The sequence below is a fragment of the Manihot esculenta genome, chromosome 17 (genome assembly GCF_001659605.2).
Source record: "Manihot esculenta cultivar AM560-2 chromosome 17, M.esculenta_v8, whole genome shotgun sequence".
Lineage (NCBI taxonomy): Eukaryota > Viridiplantae > Streptophyta > Magnoliopsida > Malpighiales > Euphorbiaceae > Manihot > Manihot esculenta.
The window spans coordinates 17,599,402-17,620,255 of record NC_035177.2 but is presented as its reverse complement, the minus strand read 5'-3'; the positions used below and the strand labels follow the sequence as shown (position 1 = coordinate 17,620,255).

General features: G+C 44.0%; 2 protein-coding genes across 2 annotated transcripts; both read left to right on the top strand.

The window, feature by feature from the left end:
- The first annotated feature begins 14,365 nt into the window (after positions 1-14,365).
- Positions 14,366-14,875, top strand: LOC110604831. The gene has a single exon (XM_021743138.1). The coding sequence runs from the start codon at positions 14,366-14,368 to the stop codon at positions 14,873-14,875; it is 510 nt and encodes a 169-aa protein (XP_021598830.1).
- On the top strand, positions 14,876-17,569 carry LOC110604832. Its single transcript, XM_043952414.1, has 3 exons — positions 14,876-15,325; positions 16,175-17,230; positions 17,288-17,569. The coding sequence occupies exons 1-3, from the start codon at positions 14,876-14,878 to the stop codon at positions 17,567-17,569; spliced, it is 1,788 nt and encodes a 595-aa protein (XP_043808349.1).
- Positions 17,570-20,854: the final 3,285 nt, after the last annotated feature.

Genomic DNA, 20,854 nt, shown 5'->3' with positions numbered 1-20,854 from the left:
ATCCATTCCTGAGCTGCATGGGATGCTAAAGACAGCTGAGGTAAATGTCAAGAAAAGGCCTATCCAAATTTTGAATGTCAATAAGGGTAAGTCCATGAAAAATAAGGGGAAGCCCAAGTCTAAAGGTGGTAATGGGCCTAAGGGACGAGGCAAGCCTAAATGGCAATCCAAGGCAAAAGTTCCTAAGGAAATAGTTCCTAAGGAAGGAGTCTGCTTCCATTGCAAGGAACCAGGCATTGGAAGAGAAATTGCAAACTCTATTTGGATGAGTGCAAGAAGAAGAAGAGTAGTGAGACTACGACTTCAGGTATTTATGTTATAGATATTAATTTATCTATTTCTACTTCATGGGTATTAGATACCGGATGTGGTTCTCACATTTGTACAAATGTGCAGGGTCTCAAAAGGAGTAGAAAACTGAAAAAGGGCGATGTGGACCTACGTGTAGGCAATGGAGCAAGAGTTGCTGCCTTAGCTGTAGGGACTTATGAACTTGTGTTGCCCAGTAGGCTTTTGTTAGTTTTGAACAATTGCTTTTATATTCCTACTTTGAGTGGGAATATTATTTCAGTTTCTGTTTTGGACGATGAAGATTTTTCATTTCTTATTAAGAATAAGAAATGCTCCATTAAAAAAGATGATTTGCTTTATTGTATTGCAAATTCATATGATGGCCTTTATGTCCTTAATCTAGATGATTCTAGAGACAACAATATCTATAACATAACTTCTAAGAAAACTAAGCCAAATGAGTTAAACCCAACATATTTATGGCACTGTCGTCTTATCCATATAAATGAGAATCGCATATCTAAGCTCCATAAAGATGGTTTATTAGATTCATTTGATTTTGAATCATTTGAAAATTGTGAATCTTGTTTGCTTGGTAAGATGACAAAGGACCCTTTTACTGGATAAGGTCAAAGGGTTTCAGACTTATTGGGCTTAATACATGCAGATGTATGTGGCCCACTAAGCATTAGTGCCAGGGGAGGTTATCAGTACTTCATTACATTCACTGATGATTTCAGTAGGTATGGCTATGTCTACCTAATGAAACATAAGCATGAATCTTTTGAAATGTTTAGAACTTTTCAAAATGAAGTACAAAATCAACTTGGTAGAACTATTAAGATACTTCGATCTGATCGAGGTGGTGAATATTTAAGCCAAGAGTTTGATGAACATCTTAGAAATTGTGGAATTGTTTCACAATTGACTCCTTCAGGAACTCCACAATGGAATGGTGTTTTTGAAAGGAGAAATCGAACTTTATTAGATATGGTTCGATCTATGATCAGTCAAACAAATCTTCCTTTATCGTTTTGGGGTTATGCCTTGGAAACAGCTGCATTCATTTTAAACCGAGTACCATCAAAAGCGGTTGAAAAGACACCATATGAGTTATGGACTGGCAAAATGCCCAGTTTGTCTTTTCTTAAGATTTGGGGTTGTGAGGCTTATGTAAAATGCCCAATTTCAGATAAGTTAGCTCCAAAATCTATCAAGTGCAATTTTGTGGGGTATCCTAAAGAAACCAAAGGATACTATTTCTATATTCCCTCAGAGAACAAAGTGTTTGTTGCTCGAAATGGTACCTTTTTGGAAAAGGAATTCATCTCTCAGAGATTCAGTGGGAGTACAGTGTGACTTGAGGAAACTCAAGCACCACAAGAGAGTATTGAACCGCCAGTAGAACCACTTCCAGAACCACAAACAGTTGTGGAAACTGAAAGGGTGACACAAGTCCCACGCAGATCTGATAGGACACGTCATCAGCCTGAGAGATATGGATTTCTCACGACTGATAGTCGTGAACTTTTGCTCATTGATCAAGATGAGCCTACTACCTATCAAGAGGCTGTGTCAGGTCCAGATTCCGAGAAATGGCTTTCCGCCATGAAATCTGAAATGCAATCCATGTATGACAATCGAGTTTGGTCATTAATTGATCCCCCTGAGGGTGTTAAGACCATTGGTTGTAAATGGATTTTCAAGAAGAAAACTGACATGGATGGAAATGTGCATACCTACAAAGCAAGGTTTGTTGCAAAAGGTTTCAAGCAAACTCATGGTATAGACTATGATGAGACCTTTTCGCCAATTGCAATGCTTAAGTCGGTTAGAATTCTCATTTCCATTGCAGCGTACTATGATTACGAGATATGGCAAATGGATGTCAAAACAGCTTTCCTTAATAGAAACTTGCTCGAGGATGTGTACATGACACAACCTGAGGGTTTTGTAATCCCTGAGAATTCTGGAAAGATTTGCAAGCTTCAGAGATCCATTTATGGGTTGAAGCAAGCTTCTCGGAGCTGGAATCTTCATTTTAATGAGACAATCAGGGACTTTGGATTCATAAAAAATAAAGATGAACCTTGTGTTTACAAGATGGTTAGTGGGAGTGCAGTTGTGTTTCTAGTCCTATATGTGGATGACATATTGCTCATTAGAAATGATATCCCTACCTTGCAAATGGTTAAGACTTGGTTAGGGAATTCTTTTTCAATGAAGGACTTAGGTGAGGCTGCATATATCCTTGGTATTAAGATCTATAGGGATAGATCCAAGAGGATAATCGGTCTTGAGTCAAAGTACTTATATTGACAAGGTGCTGAAAAGGTTCAGCATGCAAGATTCCAAAAGAGAATTCTTGCCCATGTCTCATGGTATTCATCTCAACAAGAATCAATATCCCATGACATCTTATGAGCGAGAACAGATGAATAAGATTTCTTATGCTTCTGCTATTGGATCTATCATTGATAGAGCATAATTTAGTTCATTTTATATTAATATTATTAATAAATATTTATATGATTTCTGCTTAATTTAGTGTTTTTAATATTATTTTGCAGAAAACAGTGTAAAAGGACAATTTGGAGAAAATCCCACTAAAACTGCCTTATTTGGAGCCAAGAAATAATTGGGCCCACTATGCATCAGTCCATTCCCGCACTTGGGCCCGCAATTGGACGGCCCATGCCCGCACTTCATCAATTCACGCCCAAATGGACCGAAGCTCCTCATCAACGGAACCAGGCACACGCACGGCATTCACGCAAATGGGCCACTGCGCTTCACTAATCTTCGCGTGGACTTTGGACCGCACTCACACTCCCACTTCAAGGCCGAGCATATGGACCAATCTTCACATGGCCCGCCAAAGCCCGCTCCAAGTCCAGCACATGGCCGCCACTCTTGCAAAGAACCACGCACGCGATGGACCGTTCCAGCACAAGGACCAAGCTCGCGCACCTTCACGCACATGGGCCCCGCCACTTCAACGCTCACATTTGCACGTGGATCCGCACTAGGGATGTCAGGCGGGCGGGTTTTTACGGGTACCCGATCCGCCCAAATCCTATTAGGACGGATTTGGGTTTTTCTAAAACGGATTTGGGCGGATTCGGGTTTGAAAAATTATACCCGTTTCGGATTCGGGTAGGGTTCGGGATTAAGTGATCGGATACCCGTTACCCGAACCCGATTCGCTATATAAACATAGCTAACCCTAATCCCTATTCATTTTTAACATTTTACTCGTGCTTCCCTCTCTCCGTCGCCGCCTCTCTCCCTCGCGTACCTTCCCATAATTCCCAGCCTCTCTCCCCTTCACTGACGACTACCGGCGACCTAATCGGCACCGGCGACGTCTCCTTTCTCTCCCTAGAGACGACAAATCTTCTCTCTCCCCAGTCAGCGATGTCTCCTCCTCTCTCCAGTCGGTGACATCTCCCACTTCCTTCACTGACGAGTGCCGGCAGTCCGGCGACGTCTCCTTTCTCTCCCCAGTCGACGATAAATCTTCTCTCTCCCCGGTCAGTGATTTCTCCTTCTCTCTCGAGCGGCGACATCTCCCACTTTCCAGTCGGAGACAACTCTTCCCTCTCCTCGGTCGGCATCGGCGACATCTCCTTCTCTCTCCCCAGTCGGTGACATATTCTCTCCCCTACTTCATTGACTGCTGGGTTTGCTGGGTTGTATTCTGCAAAATCTTTGATTTACAATTTTTGCTGGGTTTGCTGGGTTGTATTCTGCACAATCTTTGATTTACAATTTTTGCTGAGATGTATTCTGCAAAATCTTTGATTTACAATTTTTGCTGGGTTTGCTGGGTTGTATTCTGCAAAATCTTTGATTTACAATTTTTGCTGGGTTTGCTGGGTTGTATTCTGCACAATCCTTGATTTACAATTTTTGCTGGGTTTGCTGGGATGTATTCTGCACAATCTTTGATTTACAATTTTTGATAGATTATTTGATAGTTTTTATCATTGAATTGAATTAAAAAAATCGGGTTCGGGTATCCTTCGGGTATTGATAAACGGATATGGAACGGATACGGGTTTTAGGATTAAAATACTAAACGGATTTGGGACGGGTTCGGGAATTGGATATATAATCGGGTTCGGATTTGGGTACTCTCAATTTTGCGGGTACCCTACCCGTTTACATCCCTAATCCGCACCTTCACTCCAGCTCTCGGACGGCCAATCACGCACACGTGGGAAGCAATTGCTTCCAAATTAGGGCGCTCCTCTGCACCTATTTAAAGGACTTTTAAGCGGCCGAAGAAAGACACAATTCCAATTTCTCTCATTCGGCAGTTTCCGCAGGGCTCGGCGTAAAAGGGCAGTTTCTTCTTCATTCTTTCTTTTCCCTTTTTATTTTTATTTTTTTGTTTTTAATTCAGCCAATGAGTGGCTGAATTTCTTTGATCTAGTTGAATATTGGTTAAAGTTTTAGTTGATTAATGGGTTGTGAGACTTGATCAAATATTGTTTAATTTTTGGGAATTCAATATTCATGCAATTTCATATTTAATTTTCATATTATTTTGTTATTGAGATCTACGTTAATTTTTTATTGCAAAATAATTATTTGTTAGTTTGAATAATTTAAGTCCGTAATTGCTTGGATTATTCTTACATGAGAACACTTGGGATAAAACCCAAGGAAATTGTATGATCTAGCGTTATCTCCATACGTTTGGGTAGTTAGGATTGAATCTCTCTATTTCTTAATGCAATTGATAATTGTTTTGATGTCTAAGGCCCAAGGACGTTCCTTGGCAATTTGTTAATTAGTAATTAATTAGAGGACGTTCCCTAATTGGTTTAATCATAGGGAGAGATAATGGTGGTGAGAAGCGTCTTCCATCTCCATAACTAATCTATTGAATCAACCCAAAAGAACAAAGTGTCTGTGATCAATCCCAACAACTAAAGTGGATCCAATACTTCAACTAGAATTTTCTCATTATTGATTACTCCTTATTTTATTATTTGCTTTCCATTATTATTCTCATTATTAGTTTACTATAATCAATCTCAAAACCCCCCCTGTTATTTTATTTACAGTTTTTTATCCCAATTTTCAGTTTATCTCATTTGATCCCACTTTCAGTCTTTTATCTTATTTTTAATTTATTATCGTTCCAGTTTATTTTCTTGGTCATAAAAAGAGAAATAGGTGAGTTCTCAATTCTCTGTAGATTCGATCCTTTCACCACTATCTGCAGTTGTAAATTGTTGATAACCAGAGAGGTTATTTTTTACCGGCTTCGACAACCGCGAGTCAAAAATTGGCGCCGTTGCCGGGGAATTGATTTAACTTGTTTATTTTTCTTTCATGACCATATCTGAACGCAGGGACACACTGCTCTTTGATCCAGAAATTGAACGCACTCTTAGAAGACTTAGAAAGCAAGCCGCAGAAGCTTCATCTGAAGCAACCGAATTTTGCCAACAAGCCGCACCAATGGCTGAACATAATCCACAAATTGCTGCCCCAAATGGACATGCTGTCCAGAACCAAATAATTCAAGAAAATCCAGCAATTAGGCCCCAAGAACAAAGAGAAAGAACCATGAGAGAGTTGGCAACTCCTGTAGGTGATTATGCACCACTTTGCATCACCTACCCACCTCTGACAGTCCCCTTTGAACTAAAGACAGGTTTGATACACCTTCTCCCTAAATTCAGAGGTAGAGAAAATGAAAATCGACACAAGCACTTGAAAGAATTCAATATTGTCTGTTCATCCATGAGACCTCAAGGAATCTCTGAAGATCAAATTAAGTTGAGAGCCTTTCCCTTTTCATTGGATGACTTTGCTAAAGATTGGTTATTTTATTTGCCACCTGGATCTATAACTTCTTGGGATGATATGGTCCAAACCTTTTTGGACAAATACTTCCCAACTCATAAGTCAATTGGCATAATAAGAGAAATCACAAGCATAATGCAAAAACCAACTGAAGACTTATATGATTATTGGGAAAAGTTTGAAAGACTTTGCACAGGTTGCCCCCAACATGACATGTCAGACAAATCTCTCATACAATTCTTCTATTGAGGATTGTCTCCTTCAGAACGAAAACTCATTAATGTAGCTTGTGGAGGGTCCATTGCAGACAAGACACCTAGAGAGATGAGAGAGTTAATCTCCACTCTTGCAGCCTCATCTAGGCAATATGGAGAGGAGAAGTAACTACAAAGAGTCAATGAGGTAAGTTTTCCTACTATTTCTGAGCTAACATCTGTTATAAAAAATGTTGTCATAGACGTGGTACAACAGATTCAAGCACCCCAGCCACCTAGGCCATGTGGGATTTATGCATATGTGGGACACCCAACTGATCAATGTCCCACACTCCAAGAAGACCATCACCAAGTCAATGCTATTGGAGGGTACCACAACCAGCCTAGACATGATCCATACTCCAATACATACAATCCAGGTTGGAGAGACCATCCCAATTTCAGCTATGGGAGGGCCAACAATAGTCAGAATTACCAAAATTTCCAAAGAAATCAAGCCCAACCAGCACCTTCAAATCCAAATCAGCACCTTGAAAAGATGATGGAATCCATGGCAAGCGCTATACAAAGTCTCAATCAGCGCATGGATCTACTGACCACATCAAGAGGCAATTTTGAAACTCAAGGTAAGCTCCCTTCTCAAACTGAAACTAATCCCAGACAAAATGTCAGTGCTATTACTTTGAGAAGTGGGAAAGAGCTTCAAGATGATTGTTCTGAGCAAGAAAAGCAAGTTGTGCAAAAACCAATTGATTCGGAAGCCTCTGCGCAAAGGCAAGCTTCTACAGCACCTCCTGCGCAAACTACAACACCTCCTGCGCAAAAGACTGAACAAAAGGTACGCTTTCAGATTCCACCTCCTTTTCCAAAAAGATTTGAAAGAACACAAAAAGAAAAGGAAGAAAAGGAGATCCTTGAGACTTTCAGAAAGGTGGAAATCAACATACCACTGCTAGATGCTGTCAAGCAAATTCCAAGGTACGCAAAATTTCTAAAAGAGCTTTGCACCAATAGAAGAAAGCTTGCTAAAAGAGAAAAAGTAAGCGTAGGTGAGGTAGTTACTGCTGTTATTAAAAGAGAACTCCCTACTAAATGCAAAGACAAAGGTATGTTTGCTATCTCTTGCAAGACAGGAAATGTTGGTATTAAGAAAGCCATGTGTGATCTTGGTGCATCCATTAATATCATGCCTCTTTCCATCTATAAATCTCTGAATGCATGTGCATTAAAAGAAACAAGAGTTGTTATACAATTAGCTGATAGGTCTGTGGTATATCCCATAGGTGTTCTAGAAGATGTGTTAGTCCCAAGTAGATGAACTTGTCTTTCCTGCTGATTTTTATGTGATTGATACTAAGGAAGATAGTTGCAACACTAGTTCTGACATACTTCTTGGACGTCCTTTCTTGAGTACTACAAGGACTAAAATTGATGTGCATGATGGTACTCTTACCATTGAATTTGAAAGGGAAGTCATTAAATATAATGTCTATGATTCTATGAAATATCCATATGATATGTCCCCTATTTATGGTCTTGATATTGTTGACTGTTTGAGCCAGGAAATTTTTGATGAAAATCAAGATGATATTCTTAACTGTAATGACCCGAAAATCGGACCGCTACCGGCTCTAGGATCCAGATCGGCTTAAGGCCGCCGGGACCCGTAGCAAGCCAAACATTCATCCTGTATACCTGTTTAATCCCATACATGATCAACACATACATAAAAAATTTGAACTTTACTTTTCATTCATTCACCAAACTCAACCTGTGCATGCACTATTCATAAACATTAACCCCTCCTTGGAGTCCTCATCAATGCTCCAATGGGTGACATAACATGTATTAAGTTTGGTTGACAATAATCATCATTAAACATTTAAGATCATGTACTAACAAGGGATTAACAACATACTAGGGTCAAGCACAATTCTATCCTCATTAACATCATTACATTACATTACTGAATCATACTTTTCATTACATCATTTTCATGTCCACTTCTAACTATTACATAGACATGACTTTACTCTAGCTGACCTCCTGATCTATCCCGTACTTGCAAACCTGGGGAAAATAGGGAGTGGGGTGAGCTACTAGAGCCCAGTGAGCAAAATAATAAAACATTGTATTTAAAACATGTGATATCATGAAATGCATCACCGCACAAACAATTCACATCACGGATGAACTTGTCACCATTTAGCCCTCTATACAGTCTAATCATGCCAGGGGCGTAGAGCAGGCACGCCTGGACTTCCATATCATAACATACATATCCAATAGTGCCGGGGGCGTAGTGCAGGCACGCCCAGACTTTCCCTTACATAGTGCCAGGGGCGTAGAGCAGGCACGCCTGGACTTCCATATCATAACATACATATCATAACATATGAGGGCTAATGGATCATTCAACATTCATCCACATCAACAACATAATATGCAATGCACATATTCGTGAATTCTAATGCAAGCACCCTAATATATCTTGTAATACCCAGCTAGAGTCCGGCATCGGAATTCTACTTTCCGATGGAGTTCCGGTTGCCGAAAGTCTCTAGAAGGGTTAGATTTATGTTTTTCTAAAAGGTTTTGGTATGTGTCATAGTTTTAACGCATAAGGAAATAAGTTTTTGAGTGAAATGAACCAAGGCAGAAAAGCCAGGTTCGGCCGCCGAAGTTGAGGTTCGGCCGCCGAACATGCATGGCTTTCGGTTTCACGATAGGCCGCCGAAGGTGGTCTGGCCAGCCACCTATAAAAGGCCCTCAGTCGATTGAAAGGATAAGACTCGCCGATTCCTTTCACTTTCTGAGGTGAGACTCTGTCCTTCTTGAGTATTTTACATGTTTTTATCACATCTTGCAAAGGTTTGATTAGTTTTTATGGTATTTTGAAGGTTTTAAGCTAAAAACACAAAGTTGTGAAGTTTGGAGAGTTTGAAGGAGAGTTGCTCCAAAACTCCACGTTAGGATCGTTCATCTTCTTGGTTTCAAGAGGTAAGTGAAGATCCTGAGCTTGTTTTTATGTTTTCTGAAGGTTTTATGAGGGTATGGGAGAGAGTTGCATGAATAGGGTTATTTTTGAGGTTTTGGTTATTTTGTGAGAAAAGCTTGTATATGTGTTGTATGTCTTGTGTGTTTGGGGTTTTAAGATAGTTTTTGACCCCTTTGAGCATATACTTGGGTGTATGCAAGTTGAGGAATTGAGGTGTGTGAGATTGGGAGAGTTTTGTGCTTTTGGTGAGAGGCAGAGCAAGTTTCTGCCTTGCGGATGAATTCAGGTTCGGCCGCCGAAGGTACATTTGGCCGCCGAACCCATGAGGAGGTGGCTTCGGCTGCCCATGCTTGCCCCCGAGCTTTTGGACTTTTGGCTCTGGAGGGGAGTTCGGCCGCCGAAGGTGCCGCCGAAGGTTAGAGACTTTCGTCTCTAGAGTGCCTTTCAGCCTCCAAAACTTGCCCCCGAAAGGGTTCGGCTGCCAAAAGTAGAGATTCGGCCGCCGAAGGTGCATGAGTTTTGTCTCTGGAGAGGACTTTCGGCCGCCGAACCTGCCGCCGAAAGTGTTCTGTCCAGCTTTCCTTTGCATGCTTTGCGTGGATGTTTGAGTGAGTTTAAGGGGATTCTTGGGGAGGTTCATAGAGTTATTCATAAGCTAGTTTGGTCCCTCATTTGAATCCATCTGTATAGGTACAGACTAGAGGAACCAGAGAGAGCAGCAGTGAGTACTGCTCTAGAGTTTTCAGAGCCTGCAGAGTCAGAGTCAGTCCAGGAGCCTTTGACTACGCCCTGGCAAGTATAGCAAAGTCCAGGAGCCTTTCACTACGCCCTGGCAATGGTAAGTACAGAGGTGTTATAGACACATATACATATATGACAGGAAGACCAGGTGCTCGATTCTACGCCCTAGCATGACAGAGTTACCGGGACTATGTGGTGATAGGTTTACCTTTGATATGGATTGTCTGTGATATGATGCATTCCATAAGATCATATTTTAATGATATGTTTTACTGTTCTACTCACTGGCTATAGAGCTCATCCCACTCCCTTAACCCCAGTCTTGCAGGTTCCGTGTACAGTGTACAGAGGAGATCAGCAGAGTACAGAAAGAGTAAAGAGATTTGTAATAGCATAGCATGGACATGTAATATTAAAGAGATGTAATAGTTGTGTATAAAGTTAGAATTGTGCTTGACTTAGTGATGTTTGTGTTGTAAATCTTTTGTTATGTACATGATCTGTATATGTATATGGTTTACAGAGTCTGTGAAAAACCAGGCTTAACAGGTATGAGTTAACCCATCTAGAGCAAGCTCTAGTCAGGGGTACAGAGTACAGAGTCCAGAGTACAAAGATAGTGCATGCACAGGTTAAGCTTTGGTACAGAGAAAAGAGTTTTTTTTTATTATTTTCACAGAAAATGTATGATCATGTATGAGATTTACAAGTACATAGAAAGTATAGCAGGCTTGCTACGGGTTCTGGCGGCCTTAAGCCGACCTGAATCCTAGCACCGGTGACGGTCCTTTTTGGGGTCGTTACAGATTGGTATCAGAGGCCTAGGTTCACATGATCGGACCTATAGAGAGAATGTCGGGGTCATAGAGGCTAGAGGTAGTCAAGCACAATAGGGAAATCATGTCCACTAGGATAGGGTGTTGAGTCCTATCTGTTTGATGCCATGAGTTATGCATGTGCATTAGTGATATGTGATGGTTATGTGCTAAAGTGCTATATTATGTGTTGTTTTCCAGAGAAAAGATACGAGGAACTCGTCGATCAGCTCGATTGACTGGAGTCCCACCAGATAGTGAGAGAACAGTTGCTCGTCCTCCTCCATTGCCGAGGGCAAGGTCTCAGAGATCTAGCAGGGAAGGTACGTCAATAGACCCTAGAAGGTCTGTAGACGAGAGCAGAAGAGGTACAGTTAGAGGAGGAAGATCAGAGGAAATGAGGGAGGCTATGGAAATTGACCAGTCTCGAGATGACAGCATGGGTGTAGGCAGATTTGAGGAAGGTATGGGAGAGTCGCAGGGAGGCGCTCAGGCCTCAGGTTTTGGCTATCCAGCCTTTTCTCAGAATCCAGAGTATCCGATGGGAGGTATGTCGGAGTACTCTAGTTTTGTCCCATATCCTCCTTATATGCCATATATGCCTTATCCTCATTATTACCCACCATATCCTATGTATCCACCTTCCCCTACTCATCCAAGTGCAGCACACCCAGAGCTAAATGACCCAGTACCATCACCACTAGAACCAGTAGCCCCTGTTGTTGACAGACATCAACCTAGCTCATCTGGAGGTAAAGTGCAAATGACAGAGTACTTGAAATTGGATGCTCCTAAATACAACACGGGAGATGATCCATTTGAATACCTCAGATTAGTTAGGATGATAACCAGTGAATTGGGAGCAGATGATAGTAGAGCCATTGAGATGGCAGGGTTTACACTCAAATGTAAGAAAGCCAGAGAATGATTCAAGAATTATATGGAACCCAGGATGGACAGTATGTCATGGGGAGAGTTCGCCAATGAGTTTGCAGGGTGGGCTTTTCTTGATAGCTCTAGGGAGATTGCATGTTTAAGTGATGTTTTAGAGAGTTTTTGGGGAGTTGTTTATGAGTTGTTTAGAGTGTGTTGGCACCTCATTCGAGTCCACCTGTGTAGGATCGGACCCGAGGGACCGAGGAGGCCATCAGTGGTAGCTGTTGCCGAGTCAGTCAGCGTCGGCTACAGAGGTGAGTAGAACTAAACTTAATCTTTTATATACAAAATCAAATGCCTAAAGCATGTTCATGCATCATGATTATATGTAGTAGGTTGTTTGCACTAGTTCACGAAGGTGGCGCATTGCATTATTTGATGTTGATGGAGGAAGGTTTGGACCAAGGCGACTTCAATAGCCCATATCTGTCATTGAGTCTTGGGTAAGTCCTTTGAGAGCCGGACAAGTACATATAGGAAAGTCCCTGTGCGCTCTCTGTGGACTAGGTACCCTGTCATGTATGTGAAAGTCCTGTGTGAGCTCCTTTGGGGGAGCCGGGCACCGACAGAGGGAATTTTGAGGTCATGTCCGATCCTTGAGAGTAAAGGATGCTAGCAAAAAAAAAGGAACTCTCAAAAACAATCCGTGGGGAATATTTATCTGCATGAGCCCCGAGACGGACCAGGTTATGTGATTTCTTTGTGTTCTGACGCATTTCATGAGAGCATGTAATTAATGAACTGTTTTCTATGTTTCTACTCACTGGGCTTTTTAGCTCACCCCTCTCCCCTAACCCCAGTTTTGCAGGTCAGAAGTAGTCCAGGAGGACGTCAAGGGTAAAGGTTAAGCTTATGTAATAGTATTAGCGTAGTACTTTTAGTGTGGACATGTATATTGATAATGATTTGTAAGATGTTATGTATTGTAAGAGTTATGTTTATGGATTAGAAATGTGCTTGGCCCTAAGACTTGGTTAGTCCCTGTTCAATACATGATGTATGTAATGTTTTAGATGTTGAGTTGTGTTGAACTAATCTTGTGGCATGTGTTGTTTACCACGTTATGTTATGGATGAGGACCCTAGTGGAGGTCTTATGTTTGTGGTTTGATGCATGCACAGGTTAGGTTCTAGTTCTTTGGATGTGATTCCGGCTTGATGTATGTTGTGTTGACCCAGCTAGAGTGATGAGGACTCAAGTAAGGGGTTTCTTTATGTTTTCAGTTATGTCGCATACAGGTCAGGCTCGGTTTGTACATCAGATGTTTCAGTTTTTATGTTAAAGTTTTGTTCATGTATGGGATTTGACCAGGTGATAGGAGGTATGTTTGGCTTGCTACGGGTCCCGGCGGCCTTAAGCCGATCTGGATCCTAGCGCCGGTGGCGGTTCGGGCCGTTACAGAGGGGTATCAGTTTCCGGGCTGTTACACTCAGCCTACCTTCAACCACCCCAGAACTGTCAGCCAAGAAACCGGAGACGGGAGGAGGAGAGCTGGAGAAGAGGAAGAGCCGGCAGCTTGAGTTCATGGAAGGAGGGTAAAGGAGCTGATAGAGAATGATGAAGTCGATAGCTACTCCGCCGGAACCACCGGAAGATTGGGGAGTGAGACATAGGAAGAGGAGGCCCACCAAGAGAGGAAGCCCAGGCGGGAAGGGGAGAGTGTAGACCAGAAGTTGCAAAAGATGAGAGAGCAACTCTTGGCCGAGCTAGGAACGAAGGATCAGAACCAGACCCTCCTGCCCACCTCTTCGCCCTTCTCGAAGTGGGTGCAGCAAGAGACTGTCCCCAAAAAGTTTATGATGCTGCCTATGGCCGCATATGACGGGGCTGGGAACCCTAGGGAGCATGTCTTGAACTACAAGACTTTCATGGAGCTGCAAACTCTATCAGACGCCCTGATGTGCAAGGTATTTCCTACGACGCTCTCGGGGCCAGCACGGGCGTGGTTCAATAGCCTTGAGGCAGGAAGTATTAGTAGCTTTGGAGATCTGGCCACCCGCTTCATCAGCCGGTTTATCGCCGGGGTGCCCGCAGATAGGAAGACGAGTTACCTGGAGACGGTCAGACAGAGGAGAGACGAATCACTCAGGGAATACGTCGCCCGTTTCAATACGGAGGCCTTGCAAATCTCTGAGCTCGATGAAGGAAGGGCTGTAGAAGCCATGCAGAAGGGGACGACCTCAGCCGAGTTCTTTGGTTCACTGAGCAGGAAGCCTCTGACCTCACTGGCCTAGCTAATGAAGCGGGCTGAAAAATACATAAGGCAGGATGATGCCTTAGTAACGAGCAGGTTCGCCAGGGGAGCGTTAGACAAGGGGAAAGCACCGGAGGAAGGAAGGCCGGAGAAGCACGAGAAAAAGCATGGCAAGAGACTTGAGCCTTATCGACAACTCTGGGATCGAAGGGACCAAAGACCTTCCCCTCAGGTCTCATAACAAAGGTCACTCCCCCCGTGGATTCCGGAAACACCGACCCCCCTCAACGTTTCTAGAGCCGAAGTGCTCATGGCTGTCCAGGACAAGGAGTTCCTCCAATGGCCTAGGCCTATGAAAACGAAAGCAAGCCAGCGAGATCCTGACAAATATTGTCGATACCATCGCACACATGGCCACGACACCAATAACTGCTTCCAGTTGATCACAGAGATCGAAAGGTTGATAAAAAGAGGGCACCTCAAGAACTTCGTGAGGAAACTAGAGGGACAGAGGCCTCAGCCCAATCCGGCAGCACAAGTACCAAGGAAGACAGGAACTGGACCAGTGAATGATGGGACCAGTGGGACGATCAACATGATTGTTGGGGGAATGGGAGGTCGGATGAGCCGTAGGGGAAAAAAGAGGAGTCGAGAGGGAGAAAGCAGCAGTGCCGAAATCATGCAGGTAGTCGAGCACTCTCCAGTAACCATCACCTTCTCTCCGGAGGATGCCCAGGGTGTTCAGATGCCCCATGACGACGCCCTTGTCGTTGAAGCCATCATTCACAACTATCGAGTCAAGAAGATTTTAGTGGATGATGGGAGCAAGGTAAACTTATTACCCTACCGGGTTTTCCAATAGATGGGAATCCCCGAGGAACAACTAGTTCGAGATCAAGCACCGGTCAAGGGGATTGGAGGGGTACCAGTATCCGTAGAAGGGAAAGTGAAGCTGGCCTTCACCCTAGGCAAAGCACCAAGAACTCGCACCCATTATGTGGTGTTCTTAGTAGTTAAACTCCCGTTGAGCTACAACGCCATCTTGGGGAGGCCTACCTTGTTTGACTTCGAGGCAGTCACCAGTATCAGATATCTGGCATTGAAGTTCCCAACTGAGGCAGGAGTAGGGGTAGTCCGGGGAAGCCAGAAGGAAGCGAGAGCAGTATACTTAGCCACAGTGGCAGAGCTGAGCTCGGCGGCAGAAAGACTCGACTCAGAGGTGTTAGAGGTCAGGGACGAGGAGAAAGAAACCAGAACGGAGCCGGTCGGAGAGCTGGAGACTTTTCCTTTATCAGAAGCAGAGACAGATAAGGTCTTCAGTCTCAACGCTAGCCTCACTGAAGAACAAAAAACTGAAGTCATGATCTTGATCCGAGGCCATGCATCGAGCTTCGCCTGGAAGCCTTCTGATATGCCCGGGATTGACCCTGAGGTGATGACCCATAAGCTGAACGTCCTCCCCGACGCCAGACCAGTAAAACAGAAGAAGAGGGTGGTAGGAAGGGAGAAGCAACAGGCCATCAGGGAGGAAGTGCAAAAGCTAGAAGAGGCAGACTTTATTAAGGAGGTTATGTACCCGCAGTGGTTAGCAAATCCTGTATTAGTCAAAAAAGCCAATGGCAAGTATAGGATGTGCATAGATTTTACCGACCTGAATCAGACCTGTCCAAAAGATTGTTACCCCCTCCCCGATATTAATAAAATGGTCGATTCTACGGCCGGTTTCAATTACATGTCTTCTTTGGATGCTATGTCGGGCTATCATCAAATCCCAATGGACAGGACAGATGAAGAAAAGACCTCGTTCATAACAGAAGAGGGGACCTATTGCTATAAAGCTATGCCCTTCGGGCTGAAAAACGCCAGGGCAACATATCAAAGACTGATGAACAAGGTCTTCAAAGATCAGATCGGCAGAAATGTAGAGGTGTATGTAGATGATATGGTGGTCAAAAGCCCCACTTTCCAGCAGCATATGATAGATCTGAGGGAGGTATTTGATGTGTTAGAACAGTATAGAATGAGGCTGAACCCAGCAAAATGTGCTTTCTTTATCAGAGGAGGAAAGTTCTTGGGATATATGGTGAGTGGGAAAGGCATCGAGCCCAATCCAGAGAAAATAGAAGCTATACTGAATATGCCAGAGTCAACCTGTGTGAAGGATGTCCAAAGACTGACTGGGAGAGTAGTGGCATTAAATCGCTTTATGTCCAGGTCGGCAGAGAAATGCTTGCCATTCTTTAAGATGTTGAGGAAGGTACCAAATTTTGAATGGACGAAAGACTGCCGAAAGGCTTTCGAAGAACTTAAAAGCTACCTCAGCTCCCCTCATGTGCTCAGCAACCCCTTGGAAGGAGAGAAATTCCTGATATACTTGGCAGCCTCTGAACAAGCGATTAGTGCAGTATTGGTAAGGGTAGATGAAGGAGAACAAAAGCAGGTATTTTACGTCAGTAAGGTACTTAAGGGTGCCGAGACTAGATACCTGAACATTGAAAAGGTGGCGTATGCTCTGTTGCTAGCAGTTCGGAAGTTTAGGGTCTACCTGAAAAGCCATCAAGGTATAGTGATGATGGACCAACCTCTAAAGAAGATTCTGCGCAGGCCAGAAACATCAGGTCAGATGCTCGCCTGGTCCATGGAAATTAGCCCTTACTGCCTAGAATATCGACCTTGGACCTCTATAAAATCTCAGGCCCTGGCTGACTTCATAGCGGAGTGCTCATTTAACGAGGAACAGGGAGAGTCAACTTTTAAAGCGTTGGGGAGTGAGAGAGAAGAAGAGCCTCTCCAAGAATTTGAATGGAAGTTGTATGTAGACGGGGCGTCAAGCGCCGGGGGCAGTGGCGCCGGGATGATGCTTAAAGGGCCCGGAGAGTTTAAGGTCTGCTACGCCCTGCGCCTGGAATTCAAGGCCTCCAATAACGTGGCAGAATATGAGACTTTAATAAATGGGATACTGGTGGCAATGGAGGTAGGGGTAACCGACCTCGAAGTAAACAGTGACTCCCAACTGGTAATTAACCAGGTAACTGGGGTATATCAGGCTAGAGATCCAACCATGCAGGATTATTTAGCAAAGGTAAAAGCCATAGAAGCCGAGCTCAAGGGCCAGAGAACCATAGTCAAATACCAAAGAATACCTCGAGAGGAAAATGAAGAAGCAGACTTGCTTAGTCGATTATCCAAGGAAGAATTAGAGCAGCTCCCTGACGAAGTATACATACAGCATGTCAACACACCTGCTTTTAATAAAACAGCCACCGTGTTGCAGGTAGAACAAGACCAGAACTGGATGACCCCATACCTGGAATATCTGGAAAAGGGAAAGCTCCCTGAAGACAAGGATGAAGCAAGAAGGATAGCAGCTATAGCTGCTAACTACCAAGCAGTAAGGGGGACATTATACAGAAGAGGGAAGTCCAGCCCCTGGCTCAGGTGCGTAAGCCCGGAGGAAGCAATAAAGGTGATGGAAGAGATACACAGAGGAATATGCGGGGCTCACGAAGGGGCAGGAACACTGGCTAATAAAATATTTAGGCAAGGGTATTACTAGCCCACTGTCAAAAGGGAGGCGGAAGAGTTCGTTCGGAAATGCGATATATGCCAGAGGTTCGCTAACGCATCAATATCCCAGCCACTCCTCAATCCAACATATCCAGCCCCTGGCCCTTCTCACAATGGGGAATAGACACCTGGGGCCCTTTCCCAAGACCACAGGACAGAGAAAATTCGTAGTGGTGGCTGTGGAGTACTTCTCAAAATGGCCAGAGGCGGAGGCAATCCCTACAATCATAGCCCGCCAGGTGATAGATTTCGTATGGGGGCACATCATCTGCAGATTCGGCATACCAAGGGTGCTCGTTTCAAACAACGGCAGGCAGTTTGACTGCAACACCTTCAAAGCATTTACGGCCAACATGGGCATATGGCACAAGTTCTCCTCAGTGGCCCATCCTCAGACCAACGGCCAAACAGAGGTCACCAACAGAGCTATCCTCCAAGGATTGAAGAAACGGCTGGATGGGGCAAAGGCGAACTGGGCGAAAGAGCTCAACAGCATTCTATGGGCACTCCGAACTATCCCCAGAACGTCCACTAAGGAAACGCCCTTTGCACTCGCTTTTGGCACAGAGGCCGTAGTCCCCATCGAGTTACAAATCCCCACTCATCGAGTTCAATTTGCTAACGAAAGCACCAACAGTGACAAGTTGAAGTAACCTTGACGCCCTCGAAGAGATTAGGGAGGAAGCCTAAGTCCGAACTGCCGCTTATCAACAACGAGCAGCTCGCTACTACAACCAAAAGGTCAGGGAAAGAAGCCTAAAGGTGGGAGACCTAGCCCTGAGAAACCTGGAGGCTACGGGAAAGAGAGCAGCGGTAGGCAAGTTAGCACCGACCTGGGAGGGACCTTTTAGAATAACAAAAGTGGTCAGGCCAGGAGTATACCGAATTGAAGATATGCAGGGAAATCCAGAGCCCCATGCCTGGAATATCCAACACTTGAAAAGATACTTCCCTTGAGGTATCGATAAATGCAAAAGACTTATTGTATTTTGAAAGCATGGTAATAAAATAGGCAATGCTTATCGTCTCAATTCATTATTTGTCTCTACTCACATGGCTCTCATGAAAGAAACAAAAGGGAAAAAATGAAATAGGCATAAATGCCCAAGACCTCAGTTAGGCACAAAATCAGCTGAGATGACGAAGTGACAGTAAGGCCAATGAGCCTGAATCTTGCCCAAGACCTTAGTTAGGCACAAAACCAGCTGAGATGACGAAGTGACAGTAAGGCCAATGAGCCTGAATCTTGCCCAAGACCTCAGTTAGGCACAAAACTAGCTGAGATGACGAAGCGACAGTAAGGCCAATGAGCCTGAATCTTGCTCAAGACCTCAGTTAGGCATAAAACCAGCTAAGATGACGAAGCGACAGTAAGGCCAATGAGCCTGAATCTTGCCCAAGACCTCAGTTAGGCACAAAACCAGCTGAGATGACGAAGCGACAGTAAGGCCACAGAGCCCGAATCTTACAGAAGACCTCAAAGAAGATACAAGGCCGGCAGATCTCAAAGATCTCCCGGAGCAAAAACGGCTGGCGAGGATCTCAAAAAGACCTCCCGGAGCAAAAACGGCCGGCGAGGATCTCAAAAAGACCTCCCGGAGCAAAAATGGCTGGCGAGGATCTCAAAAAGACCTCCCGGAGCAAAAACGGCCGGCGGGATCAACAAGATCTCCCCGGAGCAAAAACGGCCAGGATCCCGTAAGATCTCTTGGAACAAAAACGGCCAGGATCCCGTAAGATCTCCTAGAGCAAAAACGGCCGGCGAGGATCTCAAAAAGACCTCCTGCAGCAAAAACGGCTGGCGGGATCAACAAGATCTCCCCGAAGCAAAAACGGCCAGGATCCCATAAGATTTCCTGGAGCAAAAATGGCCAGGATCTCGTAAGATCTCCTGGAGCAAAAACGGCCGGCGGGATCAACAAGATTTCCTTAGAACAAAAATAACCTGGAGCCCTGAAACACAGCCCGTCTGAGGCTCGTCAAGAAAGCAAGAAATTAAGCGCTGACTTCACAAAAAGAAGGAGAATTTCCGAACTCATGAGCCCATCACACAAACAACGCAAAAGCTGTAGCACAAAAATCCAAGTAAATAACAAAAATTCGAGCTCCTTGATCAGCTGAACGGACGAACTCATGACAAAAGCAAATGATCCCACCCACAGCTCGGATCAACTCACAATAAACATACGCTTAGCAAAAATGACCCTGGGAGAGGAAAACGACAACACAGCTGAACTCCCCCTCCCAGCGGGGCATACAGCCCACACCGCACCAACTGACAAAGGATAACCTCAAAGGAGACCAGATACTCGAACTCATTACCAAACAGAGAGGTAAAATCGTCTAAAATAAAGCAGCGCCATTCCAAATGAAGTTTAGGGATTTACCCCCTCACCACTCACGTCATAAATGCTGAGGAGGTAAAAGGGGCAACTCGAGGAGAAATCCAAAGGCATGAGCAGATGAAACCCAGTTTCAGCTCTTATCAAATTGGAACTAAGGACAAAAAGGCCAGCCCTGCTTATCACCTTCAAAGGTATGCGATCTGACCTATTACTATTAAACAAGGGCTGTATGACCGAGCTCATAATAACGAAGTAATAAGAGAAAAATGAGGCTGTCCTTGCAAGAATCATAAGAACTTGCAGGTCGAGAGTCCAGTCCCATGTTAAAAACAAAGCTCATGGGTAAGGATAGTCCAGCCCGGAAAGAGCTTACAGATAAGAATGCCTTAGCAAAATAAATGAGTCTATAAGTCAAAAGTTCAGTCAATTAGTAGAATTTTAGTTCTGATGAGTTTGAAAGCAAAAAGAAGAAAACAAGCAAAACAAGTAAAAATAAAGTTTCATTAAAAGAAAAGTACATTTATAGCATGTTACAAGTGCCTACTCCACTGAAGGAAAAACTATCCTTAAAGGACTTACACACCCAGAGGCGCTATTATCTACCCTGTTCCCTTTTTAGCTCGGTGGACTCCTTATACTCCCTTAGAGGTCCCCCACTCTCTAGCTGAACTCTGTCTCGTTATTATAGGAGTGCTGAACAAGTTGATTCCCATAAGCATCTCTCACTATTCCGTCATAAGCAGGCTTTCTGTCGCCCAAGTGTGATGCACGATACACCCGAGCAAGCTGAGGTATTGTACGCTGTGTGTATATCACGCATGAAAAACATAAGTCTTCAAGTTAAAGTCCCTGGAAGATCAGCCTTGTCGACTGGTTACTGAATGAACAAAACATTCCATGGGAAAATTGATGAGGCATTCTGAAGAGCA

What these genes read in the sequence shown, in the direction of transcription:
- LOC110604832 (XM_043952414.1), top strand. Translation starts at nt 14,876, where the DNA reads ATGGGAATCCCCGAGGAACAACTAGTTCGAGATCAAGCACCGGTCAAG. An exon ending in CAGAAGCAGAGACAGATAAG is followed by an intron (nt 15,326 to 16,174) that starts GTCTTCAGTCTC and finishes ACCTGTGTGAAG; the next exon opens with GATGTCCAAAGACTGACTGG. An exon ending in TAGAGCAGCTCCCTGACGAA is followed by an intron (nt 17,231 to 17,287) that starts GTATACATACAG and finishes ACCGTGTTGCAG; the next exon opens with GTAGAACAAGACCAGAACTG.
- LOC110604831 (XM_021743138.1), top strand. Translation starts at nt 14,366, where the DNA reads ATGAAAACGAAAGCAAGCCAGCGAGATCCTGACAAATATTGTCGATAC.